This window comes from Megalobrama amblycephala, linkage group LG23 (genome assembly GCF_018812025.1).
Source record: "Megalobrama amblycephala isolate DHTTF-2021 linkage group LG23, ASM1881202v1, whole genome shotgun sequence".
In the NCBI taxonomy this organism is placed as follows: domain Eukaryota; kingdom Metazoa; phylum Chordata; class Actinopteri; order Cypriniformes; family Xenocyprididae; genus Megalobrama; species Megalobrama amblycephala.
In genome coordinates, this window is record NC_063066.1 from 21,040,041 (window position 1) to 21,053,427 (window position 13,387).

The 13,387-nt window shown below is 41.0% G+C and overlaps 1 protein-coding gene across 1 annotated transcript; it reads right to left on the reverse strand.

Moving 5' to 3' along the window:
• Nucleotides 1-5,859: 5,859 nt before the first annotated feature.
• On the reverse strand, nt 5,860-9,780 carry egr1 (early growth response 1). Its single transcript, XM_048176229.1, has 2 exons — nt 9,119-9,780; nt 5,860-8,410 (listed from the first exon to the last, which is right to left on the reverse strand). Exons 1-2 carry the CDS (start codon nt 9,327-9,329, stop codon nt 7,092-7,094), a joined length of 1,530 nt encoding a protein of 509 aa, XP_048032186.1. The 5' UTR covers nt 9,330-9,780; the 3' UTR covers nt 5,860-7,091.
• Between the last annotated feature and the right edge of the window lie 3,607 nt (nt 9,781-13,387).

Here is a 13,387-nt window from a genome sequence, read left to right on the forward strand (position 1 = left end):
TCGCCATCTACTGGCCTGCCAGAAGAATACAGCGTTTTTAGTAATTTTCGCGGATTCATATGAATGGGGATTGTTTTGACAATGGTGTCGTCTGTTTGCGGAAAACTCAAAGGAAAAACTTCTCCATTTTAAGCATATCGTTGTCATGTAAATGTACCCTAAATGAATCTCTTGAATGAATGATTCAATGACAAATACATTTTTTAACAGCCACCTGGTGTAATCGATACAAATGTTATTTGAAGTGCCAAGTTACTTTCAAAAGGTGATTTAGACATACTCTATTTTGATCGCATCTGGAATCTATAACAATAATAATGTGCGTGGTTAAAAAGACTGTTTCACCATTTTATACAGATAACTGGTCTCTCTGGCACAGCTGCAGTGCAAATGCTGATTTTAATATTCTGGTATGATTTTGTCAAAGCTTTAATAGACACAGGCGAATCGTCGTTATTTTGGAATGAGATTGCGTGGGTGTATGAATCGAAATTGCAATCTTTTAACAATTAATCGAGCAGCTCTATAATGTACGCATCACTTACATCCTTTATATCACATGAATCATACCTTAAACTGTGTGGTTTGAATCTTGAAAGCAAGCAAATTTATTATTTTTACCTGGTCAACAATTAAATTGGAAAAAACTGACAGATTTACATTGAAGGAGGGACCCAACTCCTAGCAACCAACTATGCCCTGAAAATCACAGAGAACACCATAGAAATGGCATAGCAACCGTCCAGAACACCCTATAGCAACTAGCAATGTACTTGCAACCACCCAGAACCTCTTAGCAACCAAACACCCTAGTGATCCCGTATGACACCATAGCAACTGTTATGCAACATGGTTGCAACCACTCAGACAGTATGGAGTGCAATAGTGGGGTTCCAGAAGTAAAAACTCCATTCATTTTCTTCATAGAGAAATTGATTTTTAATGGTAACTTATAAACCTTTAAAGACAGCCGGAAATCCACAGTATTTCAATTTAGTTTTAACAGTGGAATTTGAGGTGAAAAACTACATTACCCATGATGCTTTGCAGAAATTCCACCAATCAGAGAGCTGAAACTAGCAAAACTTTAGCTCCAGAGTCGATCGCTATACACTCATATTTTGCAATAAACTTAAAATATATTGTTTATATATATCAAAATTTTTAAATGAGTAGTTTAATATTTCTCCATTGTTTTTAATTAGATTATGCTGTCCACAATGATTCATGGGATTGTAGTTCTTTCCCTTACTAAAGTCGTACACAGTCTTGTACCTTTGTATTTTTGTCTGATTATCAAAGTTTGTAAGGTTATGATTCTCGTACCTGGCTGAATTGGCTTATAGCACTTTAACAAAGACTTTTTTGAAATTCCTATGGGAGAAATGAATGGAAAAAATACTTCCAGAACCGATTCCACTGAAAAAGTGGGTGGGCACTAATACACTCTATAGTAACCACTCAGCAACACTCTGCCAGTCACCCAGAACACCATTAACCATTCAGAACATTCTAGCAACTTTATAGCAACATGCTTGCAACCACTCAGAAAACCTTAGCAATGGCATAGTGAACTCCCAACACACCAAGTAACCACCTAGCAACTACCCAGACAGCCTAGCAACAGTACCTGTAGCAGCACAGAATGTCATGGCACTGCCACTGCCAAGCACCACTTACATATTCTACAGACAATGTAAAAATCTAGTTTAATCACCAGTTCTTAAACACTGTACTCCCTGGAAATAATTTCCATAAAATACCTAAAATAATCAGAAAACCTAATCATTTTAATAACACTGCTGTTACACAGAGGTGTGAGAGATGATCTAAGGGGTGAAAGAGTATCCTCCTGCATTTCATCTATGAAGAGGTGAGCAGATTTAAGAGTTGAAGTGCAAAGCCCCGTGCCTCAACATCATCAATTCTCTCAATTCTCTCTCTTTCTCTCTCACTCTCTTTCTCTCTGTCGCCAGCACATTAAAGTCAAGCCCTAATCACTGTGGGGACTTAGCCAATGATGTGCTTATCAAACGGCATATTTCAAAAAGGGATCTTAAAAGGCCTGAGGGCAAAGATGCAATAAGAAAGCATTTGTAGTTGGATGAAAGGGAGAAAACGACAGAGAGAAAAAGAACGAGAGAGGGAAAGAGTTGCATACGGACCTTGCATCAGAAATGGATGGAGCTAATTAGCATATGCCATTTAACAGGGCGCAAGGATAGAGGGATAGACAATGAGAATGAGCACTAGATCCTTTTTTTCTCATTTTTTCCCCTCCCCACACCCCCCTAAAAAAGGTCCAAAAAGAATAAGAGAACAAACACTTATTTTAACAGGCAGAGGCCTTGAAGTGGAGGCTCATGGGAGAATTGGTGAGGTGGCTTTATTGTGAGTCGACGAGTGGGGAAAAGAGCGATGCATCATCTTGCTTCCTCTGTCTCCATGGCTGTCATTCTTGCTTTCTCCAAAACTGAGCGAGGCCTCCGTGTCAGCCAGTCAACTTTGATATAAGCAAAAGCAACTAAGTCGCTACGAAAGCCAGCAAAGGGAAAACATTATCAACACATCCAGCGCTCTTGAAAGAGCTCGTTTCTGCTCTAAAGTTGGGTGCGAGGGGCACATTGTCACAAAGTCTGCTTTAAACTTGTTGTGGGACAGCGCTTTGAATTCCCGCTCCCCTACGGAGTCTTCATATGCTGCTAGCGCTTGACTAGCGTAGCTCTGTGTGATGCCTGTTGAATGTGAAACTCACACCGTTCTGAAATGACCACGGATATGGGGATAGGGGTTTGTTATCACAGATGCTTCAGAGCAGATCGACGTGTGAGTGCTCTGGCTTTGAGTTAGTCATAGTGAAGAAATGGATAGAGGTAAGCCTAGCAAAATAATACTGGAATGAAACTGTGTAAAACATAGGTCTTTAATTGCTTACTGTATTTTTGCTAGCTTGGAAGCATAGTTTATGCAAAAGTGAACATGATTATGCATTCACGTCATTCCAAACCTGCAAGAAGAAAATGTTCACGTCAAGTTGAGTAATTAGTTACACATGTGAGAACCAACTATGTTTTGGCTTCAGTGATGTTGACGCACCATTTTTGAATCTGTACCCAGAATTTTTGCATTTTTGTAACCAGCAAGATTTCTTTGGTCAACCGGAAAGATTATGGTTGAACATCATTTTTTTTTTGTCCACCAGCATTACAACTAGGGTGAGTTTCCTGTACAATGACGTAACTTGCCGTAACTACCATAATATGATGCATTTTTGGAGAAATTAACTAGTTAGTCATGACTGTTTCTCAAAACCATATCCATTGTTCAACAATATAAGGCTGTTGTATCACGCAGGTGGTGGAGTAGTAGCTTCTGTGAATTAATCGATTCAGGATCAGAATAAATGTCAGATTAAAATTCAGAGCAGTAATACTGTAAATTTTACTGCTTGTTAGCTTGTGGATTTTGCTCATGATATGTTAAAAGGGTTAGTTCACCCAAAAATTAAAATTCTGTCATTAATTACTCACCCTCATGTCGTTCCAAACCCGTAAGACCTTTGTTCAACACAAGTTAAGACATTTTGATGAAATCCAGAGCTCTCTGACTCCTAAATAGACAGCAATTTAATTACCAATCAATTCTGAGCCGGCATTCGCACATAAACACGAAAGCCTGCACTGTGCTTACTGCGTCAACTGTGTAAGGAGAGAAAAGAGATTTTTGTTTTGTTTTTGTGCACAAAAAGTATTCTTGTCGCTTCATAAAAAAATAAGGTTGAACCACTGTAGTCAAGTTGACTATTTTAACAATGTCTTTAGTACCTTTCTGGACCTTGACAGTGGTATTTAAATTCCTGTCTATTGAGTCAAAAAGCTCTCGGATTTCATCCAAATGTCTTCATTTGTGTTCTGAAGATGAACGAAGGTCCTGTGGTTTTTAAATGACATGAGGGTGAGTAATTAATGCCATAATTTTCATTTTTTGAGTGAACTAAACCTTTAAGTCCATATGACATACTAACAAGAAACTAGCTACTAACCACAAGTCAAAAGCTGTATCTCTGACCACACAACTTTGCATTGCTGCGAATGTTCAATGTAACTATGGTTTCGGGAAATAGCAAATCGTTTAACTATGTTGGTAACGATAGAACTTGCGACCATAGTTGCCTAACTATGCTTTCAAAAAATACATACTGAACCAGCATGGAAATTCATGCTGGTCTAAACTGGTCTTTTTAGCGGGGGATGTTTTTTTTTTTTTTCTCAGGAGACTGTGACCCTTTAAATGACCCTGTAAAATAATAGGTATGATAAACAAACAAACAAACAGTCTTTCCTTCATTGAGGTTCATTGACATCTGATTCAGGCGACGTCTGTCTCACTGAAGACATTTGTAGAGAGTCAATTTGGGATTATGAGACCAATTACCCTAATTACTTTCCTTTGTGTTGTTCTTTCGCTTCGACTCGCTCTGTCTCACGGTTGTTATCCCTCTTTTAGATGTGTTCGAATCTGGTGCTGTTCTGTGGCTTCATCTTTTGGGCTGATATTGCCTCATAGTTTGGGAAAGTCCCCCTACATAAACACAAGCCAATTTTTCCATCCCAGAGCTGCTGACACACCCTAAAAGTCTGAGATTTTAACATATTGAGCTTCAATTGGCCTGGCTATCAATGTGGTGTTGTAGCATGTGATGGAAAAAAAACCCTTCTAATTTCTTTCTCATCTGTTCACACATATGGCTATGTTATGTTATCCACAGTAGTAAGATAATCAGCCTTTATGGTCTTTGGCTTTTCACTATGATAAATGAGGAAAAAAATGTATAGACACGCTACACATTTACGTATACACCCACAACCTCTGTCACATAAAATCTGTTTAACTTGTATCTTGCTTGACAAGACAGTTTAACCGAGCTGTAACGAGCAAACAAAGTGCGTTCGGATTCCAGGATGCAAAGAGAGTTTTTTCATTTGATCTTTTTGGTGGCAGAGAAATTAGTATGAGCAGATTATTATTTTTCTTTTACAAAGGCACTCATGTAGGAAGGTAAAACATACAATAGAGCAAAAGCTGCCTTACTCTTAAAAGCGACTTCGATACTGAGACTTTTTTTCCCCCTGACAAACTCAATAGACACGGAAGCCCATTACAAGGGCGTCTTATTAGTGTCGACTGATTTTACAAGATTGCTATCTATGTATAATTAAGCCCCAAGCGCATCCAGTCACATTCGTACATGCTGTCTTTTGATAACATATTCTCATGACGCCCAGGAGCTCTTTTGATAAGTAATAAAGAGAGACAATCTGATCTGCCGTATCAACTCCATGATTGGCTTCTCAGTTTGCCGAACTTCTGAACAAAAGAACGCATCAGTACATATATTTTTGATGTCAAGTTTTTATTTATTAATTTTGTTCTCTTTTTTTCTTTTCTTTTTTTGCTCTAGGTTATATTGTGGTTTTGATTTTTTTTGATTTTTATGAAAGGCCAGACTTCAAATGAAAGCTTGTATGCTTGTATGCTTTCAAAGCTAAGCATATATATACATACAAATATATATATATAATTATTAATCTGAGGTACTGAAATTATTCATTGCAATTAGCTACTCTGTCATTTTAATCACAGCATTTTATTATGAATTTATGCTGTCAGTGCATGAGAAAATCTCTTAATAATTTACATTTTGTAACTTGAGACTATGAACTAATGGCTTTTAATGACATACTGTATTACAGTAAATTGTTTTTTAATATGCAGTGGTGTGTGTGTGTTCACTCTATAAAGCAAAATTCATCGAGACCTGTTGCTAAGCGATGAAAAGCAAGACAGGGATTCAACGTATATATTTATATATTTATGTTTTATTTATAGTTCTGTTCTTGAAGGATATCTTGTACACCAAATATCCCATTGGCAGTTAAGCGCATTCAATGTGTTTAGAAGCCATAAACAGTCACTTTTTCGAACAAACACAAATACAAAATAAAAATAACAACAAAATAATGGACCGCATGTAAATAACATACAAAAAATCCCATGCCTACTCAGTAGGTAACTACAGCATTCCAACTCCTCAAGATGTAGATATGTACATTTCCATTACAAAAATATAGTTTATAGTTTTCTTTTTTGCTTACATCCCAAAGAAATGCAGTGCCCTCATATCCTTTCCCTTCTTTCCTTGAAATGACTTTCTGAATATAGAAAAAAAGAAACAAGAAAACAAAATCCCTTACACCTTAAGGCTAGATGCAATGCATCCACACGCTGATATCTGTCAAAACATCTGCAAGGCTTCACAAAAGGCACCAAAAAAATTGAAGATTTGTGGTTGAATCTTTTCTGATGTTTTCCCCTCCATTTAACAGGTTTTTGTTGTCACATTTGAAAAAGAGAAATATAGTACCAGTGGATGATATTTACAAAATAAGAGAAACTAACATCACTCTTCCACATGCGTCAGAATACTTAAGTGCTTCTAGTCAAACAAAGTCAAGAACTCATCACAGCATTTTACTACTTAATACAGAATGTATCTTATAAAATATGGCCCTGCTCAAGAATAATACAATGCAAATATTCAAATCAATTGTCACAACAATGGTACTAAAAAGTAAAAACAAAAAGGAAACATGGCACATGTACAATATACTGTAGCTTATGTATATTATTCAAATGTCTTTTGTAACTGTACACCTGTCGAGTCAAGCTTCTGAGCCTGAAGCCCACAGGCTTCGATTACACCAATAACGTCCTTTAGCCATTCTGCGTCGCAATTACGTCTGTGCACGCATAGTCTGAGGGAAAACTTGCCGAAGCCTGTTGCTTTTGTTTGTCATTTGAAAGTCTCATATGCCTCGTTTGAAAGGACAGGATTCGAAGGGAGAGAACGACACAAAAATCCCTTTTGTTTTCAAAAGTCTTTGCTGAGTCCTTGACTGTTTTGTAACTGAGCCATGTTGGGAGCATGGGCAGAAAAGTGCTTTTTGCAGAGAGGACTTAGAAGTCACTGATGCTTTCTGTTCCTTTGAGTCAAGGGAGAGCCTGGAGGTCTGGGGTGGGTGATAAAAGTCTCAGCAGATGTCGGCTGTCCGAGGGGAAAGCGTTGCCTGCATGTCGGGCAGTGGGGTGGTGACAGGAGAACTGTAGATGTTGCTGGCCACTGAGGTAGGGAAGGTGGTGGCCACCTGCGTCTGGAAGGTGCTGGTTGCCGAGGGGTAAGTGGTTGCGATGGAAGGGGAGGGGTAGGAGGTGTGGACCGGCGAGGAGTAGCAGGAGTTCACTGGGGATGGGAAGGAGGAGACCGGTGAGGGGTATGAAGTGATGGGAGAGGGGTAGCTAGACACTGGCGAGGAAGCTGAGATGGATACATTGGCAATTGAGCTCTGCACTGTAATGCCGCCTTTCTCCGCCTTCTTGTCCTTCTGCCGCAGGTGGATCTTAGTGTGGCGCTTGCGCTCGTCGCTGCGGGCGAACTTGCGGCCGCAGATCTCGCAGGCGAAGGGCTTCTCGCCAGTGTGTGTGCGGATGTGGGTCGTCAGGTGGTCGCTGCGGCTGAAGTTGCGCATGCAGATCCGGCACTGGAAGGGCTTCTGGCCGGTGTGGATGCGAATGTGGCGTGTCAGCTCGTCTGAGCGCGAGAAGCGACGGTCACAGGTCTCCACGGGGCATGCGTAGGGGCGCTCGTGTGGAGGTGTCTTGCTTGGCCGGTTAGGGTACTTGCGCATGCGACTAGGCTTGATGAGCTGAGACTGGTAGACGCTTTTCAGGTCCTGAGAACCGGTTTGGGTGGCAAAGGCTTTGATGGTGGACAGCGGCGTCAGCGAGGGCTGTTGTCCAGCTTGTGTCTGGAAGGGCTTCTGGTCTTGGGCCACCAAACTGATCTCACTCTGCTGTTGGGGAAACAGGTAGTCTGGGATCATTGGCACAGGGAAGCTGGTGCTACAGGCCTTGCTGTTGGGGTATGTCGATGAGTACTGCAGTGAGGTGCCCACTGAGGTGGAGAAGTTTGTGCCAGGCTCAGGGAAGATGTCTGGGCTGGAGTTGGTGTAGGTGGGAGCCGCTGAGTAGATGGGGTTGGGCTCGCTCTGGTGGACGGAGCAGCTCAGGCTGGCACTGGATGTGGATGATGAAGAGGAAGAGGGGATGGAAGACGAAGAAGAGGAAGAGGGGAGAGTTGCCTGAGAGGTCGAGGACGGAATGGAGGTGGGGGGTGGGTTGATTCCCACCAGCCCACTGACCAGGCTGAACAGTGGCTCAGCCCACAGACTGTTACTGCAGTTGGTGGCAGGTTCGAGGGTGAAACGGCCCGTGTAAGAGATGGGGGGCAGTCGCTGGGTGGAGTAGGTCTGATCTGCCATAGATTTCTCGATGGCAATTTCTGAAAGCGTGTCTGCAAAAGCAACCACAAAACAGAGAGAATGGATTAAAAACCATAGCACTGCTAGTTAACTCTTAATTGTCTTGAGCTCATTTGTGTGCACATAAATGATCCCAGAGGTTTAGTTGGGGGGTCCTGCTGGCTGTCGAAACTGTGTTTTCCCACAATCTCAGACAGAGCAGCAGGTGCTGATGGAGTGCAGGACTACCACCGCCATCCCCCCCCCCCAACCAAAACACACACACACACACACACACATTTGCCGATCTCCCTCAGAGACAAGAGCCAGCGCAGACTAAAAGCATCTGCATGTGCGCTTCTCTCAGAGTCAATGCTCTTTTTCTTATTAATGTCATCCTGATCTCTCTTCCCCTCGCACACAGCTTATATTTATTAAATCTCCAATTTCAATGACTCATAAAATGGTTTTAAAATTAAGCTGTTCTGCAAATTGTAAATGCCTCATTCATTCAACTGATTTTACTGTGACCACTCTGTAATTGCTGCTAGCTTTTGTTAAAATTTTAATTTAAACTTTACATCAGTGCATATTATTTTATTACAATAACTCTTAAAACATAAGACTTCCCATTTAAACAAAGCCAGATAAAACATGAAGACACATTTATGAACTATTCAAACAAATGCATTTTTGCACAAGCAAGCAATTCTCTGTATGAAACAAGCATGCAATTTAATCAAGAGGGATTTAGCGCTTACCTCCAGCAAGGTGATCAAACTGCTCCCCGGGCTCCCCAGAGCCAAATCCTGTGCCTTCAGGTGCTGTGGCATTGAGGAAGGGGGTCCCTGCAGAGTTCAGCATGATCATCTCCTCCAGCTTGGGGTAGTTATCCATGGGGGAGTGAGGGAAGCTCAGGGGGTCGGAGATCTGCAGAGCAGGCAGGAGCATCTCTGTCTTGGCTGCAGCCATCTCTCTGGAGTGTGCTCGGAGAGGAGAGAAGTGTGCTGGAGAGATCAGCAGCTAACCCCTCTGGGACGACAAATGTGAAGATGCTGCGATGTCTGACTCTCCTTCTTTCTGGTTGATCTCCTCACTCTCACAGTTTGTCCTCTTGTTTGTCTTCCCTCTTCTCCTTTTTGTTTGTCCAAAGATGCAGAACAAATCCACTGTCTCAGATAAAATAACTGAGATTCAGAATGTCCCTTCTGATCATTCCCTACTTCAAATTTTCACTTTTTCAGCAAAGTAGGTCGCAGTTTTTTTTCTGTTGTTGTTTTGAGTTGACTTGTCACATTTATTTAATGTGTCAAAATGTATTTGGTTATTATATATATATATCGCAACGTGTTGCCTATCAGCTGTCTGCACTAGTGCTGAATCGCTTGGGCTCTCTAGGCTCTTTCTCAGCTCAGAGGATCCCTACTCCTTTATATACCCTCTTGCCGTGACGTAGATGTCCATATTTGGACTGGAGGAAGCCCATATTTAGGCACTGCAGTGGAGGACACATGACGTTTGCCTAGAGGAAAAAAGCAGATTGGGGAGCTTAAACATTAAGTCTGTGCATTAAATGGAGGGGAGATGCCCGTTCCTCCTCCACAGCAAATCAATGCTTGGTAAGCACAGTGTTTCGCTGCGAGAAAGAGAAGCGCATGTCTACATTTTCTCCTTAAAAAGTCTCGCTAAATGTTCGGGTTTCCCGTCTGCGCTGTAGCAGAGCCCTGGCCGGAAGATCCCGCTCCGCCATGCCATATAAGGTCGTGACTACATAAGGCTTGATTCCGGTGGGTTTCCATGCCCTTATTTGGAGTTTCCTGATGTAGCGCTGATCGGCGCTTGGCAGTGAAAGGGAGGCTTGGGTGCAATTGAAGTCCAGCGCTCCGCACAATAACTAATGTCAGCACTATGTTGCCTCGCCCGTTCCAAGATTTATGAGAGACAACTTTTTCCTCAAAACTTAAACAACAGCGCGCTTTCAGTGCACAAATGCACATAAATATTACGTTATTTCAACATTAGCACAGGCGCTTTGATTCGATATAAAGCTCGCCTTTTCTATAGCTGCGCTAGTTCTAATCACTAGAAAACAAATACACATGCAAGATCGGCTTATTTACTCCGACGAACTGATCTCATTACGAACTGAATATAGCCTAGTCCTATGTGCAATACAACGCAAAAACGTGCAGCCTTGTGCAACTCGTTAATGTGAAAATTTAGACACTGCTGCAGAACTATTATTATAAGTCGTTTTAATATGATGGATATGTTTCAATAAACATTATCTATCTATCTATCTATCTATCTATCTATCTATCTATCTATCTATCTATCTATCTATCTATCTATCTATCTATCTATCTATCTATCTATCTATCTATCTATCTATCTATCTATCTATCTATCATCCTAACAGCTGAAAAGTGCCCTAATATGTTATGGTGATACTCCATTAAGTATATAGGCTACTATTCCTATAAATCTCTAGTTTTATATTCTGAATTAAAATTAAACTCATTTGCTTGTTTTGATGAGGAAATGACACTTGGCTATTCAGTGCACGGCCAGCGCGTTGGCACTGATGGATGGCGGGTGCTGACAGAGGAGAGAAGAGATCTGTTTAATTGGGGGATGTCCCGGACTCGATACACAGGGATCCTCTCTGTCACTCAACTCCCGACACCCATGCAAATAAGCGCTGCAGCATGCTCTCCGGACGCCGGTGGTGGACTGATGCTCTGTAAATTGAGGAGAAGAGCAAGGAGTGCGCCGTGGCTTTGGCAGGGAGATCGATGTAACTTTGCTGACTCAATAGACTTAGTCAGAGCAGACGCCATTTTAATTTAACGCGAAAGAAAACGAGGCTGTGAGGAACGGAAGAACTATTAACTGGGTGTGTTACTTTTGTCTAAAATTACACAAACTACACAAAAATAGAGCTTTATACAGTACAGCATAGGCCTGTTAAGTGGGCTACTTTCATCAATCATATAATGGATAACAATAACAATCAGAGTTTTACCTGTTGCAAAACTGTTTATGAACTTACGCAAATAACATAACTTTTTTTTAAGTAGGCTAAACTAACAATGAAATGATGGACATAAGATTAGTGAATAGCCAGTCAGTGTATGCTATTTATTTAAGAGCTGTTTTTAAACAAAAAAGCGGTTTGTTATGAAGGTTTTGTGACGTCAGTCAAAAAGAAAAGTCGTTTCACAGGTGAAGCAGGTTAGCCTACGATGAAAGATAACAAAAACAGACATTTTTTTGTGCTTAAACGTGCACAGTTATACTAGGAACCTCCACTAGATTTCGTTTTCATTTTGGCCGGGCTTGCCATAAACTTGCATACAACGAAAGATTTAAAAAAAATCACGAATAGAAAACTAATAGGAAAGATTTTGATGTAATTGCACAGGTGACTCGAAGAGACATGCAGGCAAGTGTCATCCTTCTAATGATCAACATCTTTATATAACTAGAACCTCAGATGAGGAAACGGGGTGGCAGTTGGTGACTCACTTTTTAGTTTAACAAGAGTAGTGGGAGGGTGTTCCCTTACCAGGGAATGGGGGTGGAAGATGTGGGACATCCAGGACAGCCTGGGTAGCTTGTATAACCTGATGTGTTATTGCCTTGTGTGTGTATATATATATGCTCATGTGGAGGGGGTTTCTCCTTTTCCTTGTTATGAAAGGCCGGTTCTCCCCGCACCTACGCCGAAGCCCACGCCTGTGTCTGTCCTCGCTCGCTTGGTCTATCTCCTGCTGGTTAATATTTCATTAAGATCTGCCAGCCAGCCTGGGTACAGAGAGAGAGAGATAGAGAGAGAGAGAGAAAGAGAAAGAGAGAGAAAGAGCGCTTCACACCCCCACGTTCAGAGGCAAATACCAGGCATCTGCTGGAATTAATCACTGGCTCTGGCTGGCAGCCTGATGGAGATGCTCTATCTCTCTTTCTTTCTTTCTTTCTTTACTTCACCCACCTCTGCCAAACACCATCCCCCCCCCCCCCCCCCCCCCCCAAACCTGTGCCATCTCCATCATCAGCATAAAGGTGAGCCCGTCGGGGGTGGCCGAGGAGCAGACAGGATGACTGGCTGATATATGAGTATTTGACAGTCTATTACATGATTTAGGGAGAGTGGAGCAAAAGAGCAGCGTGTGTAATTCTAGCTTGAGGAGAAAAGTGGATGTTATGGTGGTACAGGGGATTTGAGATGATGGTGGTATAGGATAAGACTTAAAAAAATTAAGTAATGGTCTTGTTTGATTTAGATTAGACAAAGATAGTGACTTGTGAATAGTTACGGCCTTGTTTGACTAGATATTGATCAAGGTTGAGACATACAGAGAAAGAGAATTTAGTAGCAAATGTGTCGCTATTACTCATAATCAGACTGTAAATTGTATGTTTTTATCTTCCATTAATGTAGCGTCTTGCTATATATACTTAAAAGCAATTGCAATAAATGCGTTTGCAAGAAGGAGATAATGTATTGATATGTCTGGCTCAATAACCTTTTACAGGGTTTACTCAATCTGGGTTCTGCCTGGTTAGGCCTTTCAATACAGCAGAGTAAATCTTTATTGCTGTGACTCACTAAAGGCTTTAGTTAAAGAGTAATTAGCAAAGTATGGCTTTAAATATGGATAGAAAACTGATAAGAATTAATTATTTATAAACTTTTATGAATTAATCTTAGAAGTGTAGAAAGCCAACGTGAAATCAAAATTGATCCTGCACTACACTTCTATACTTTCTAAATATATGATTTTGGCCTTATGGTGCATGATTCTTTATTATCCCCCTCACAAAAAAAAAAAAAAGTTTGTCTACATAATCTTTTTTCAAGGTGCCATAACTTGGGGCCCAATGACACCTAAAGGAATTGTTCACCCAAAAATTAAAATTGACAAACACGGAAACGCAAAACAAAACACAGATCAAGAATTAGAAGTCTAAAATGAGAAGTTTTAAATTAAAATGTCAGAGGATTTTGATATAAGAGAAGAATTTCCTAC

Bases quoted from the DNA above. Each gene is read 5' to 3' on its own strand.
- egr1 (XM_048176229.1), bottom strand. From the start codon at position 9,329: ATGGCTGCAGCCAAGACAGAGATGCTCCTGCCTGCTCTGCAGATCTCC. The intron at 8,411-9,118 runs GTAAGCGCTAAA...TTGCTTTTGCAG, and splicing joins GTTTGATCACCTTGCTGGAG to ACACGCTTTCAGAAATTGCC.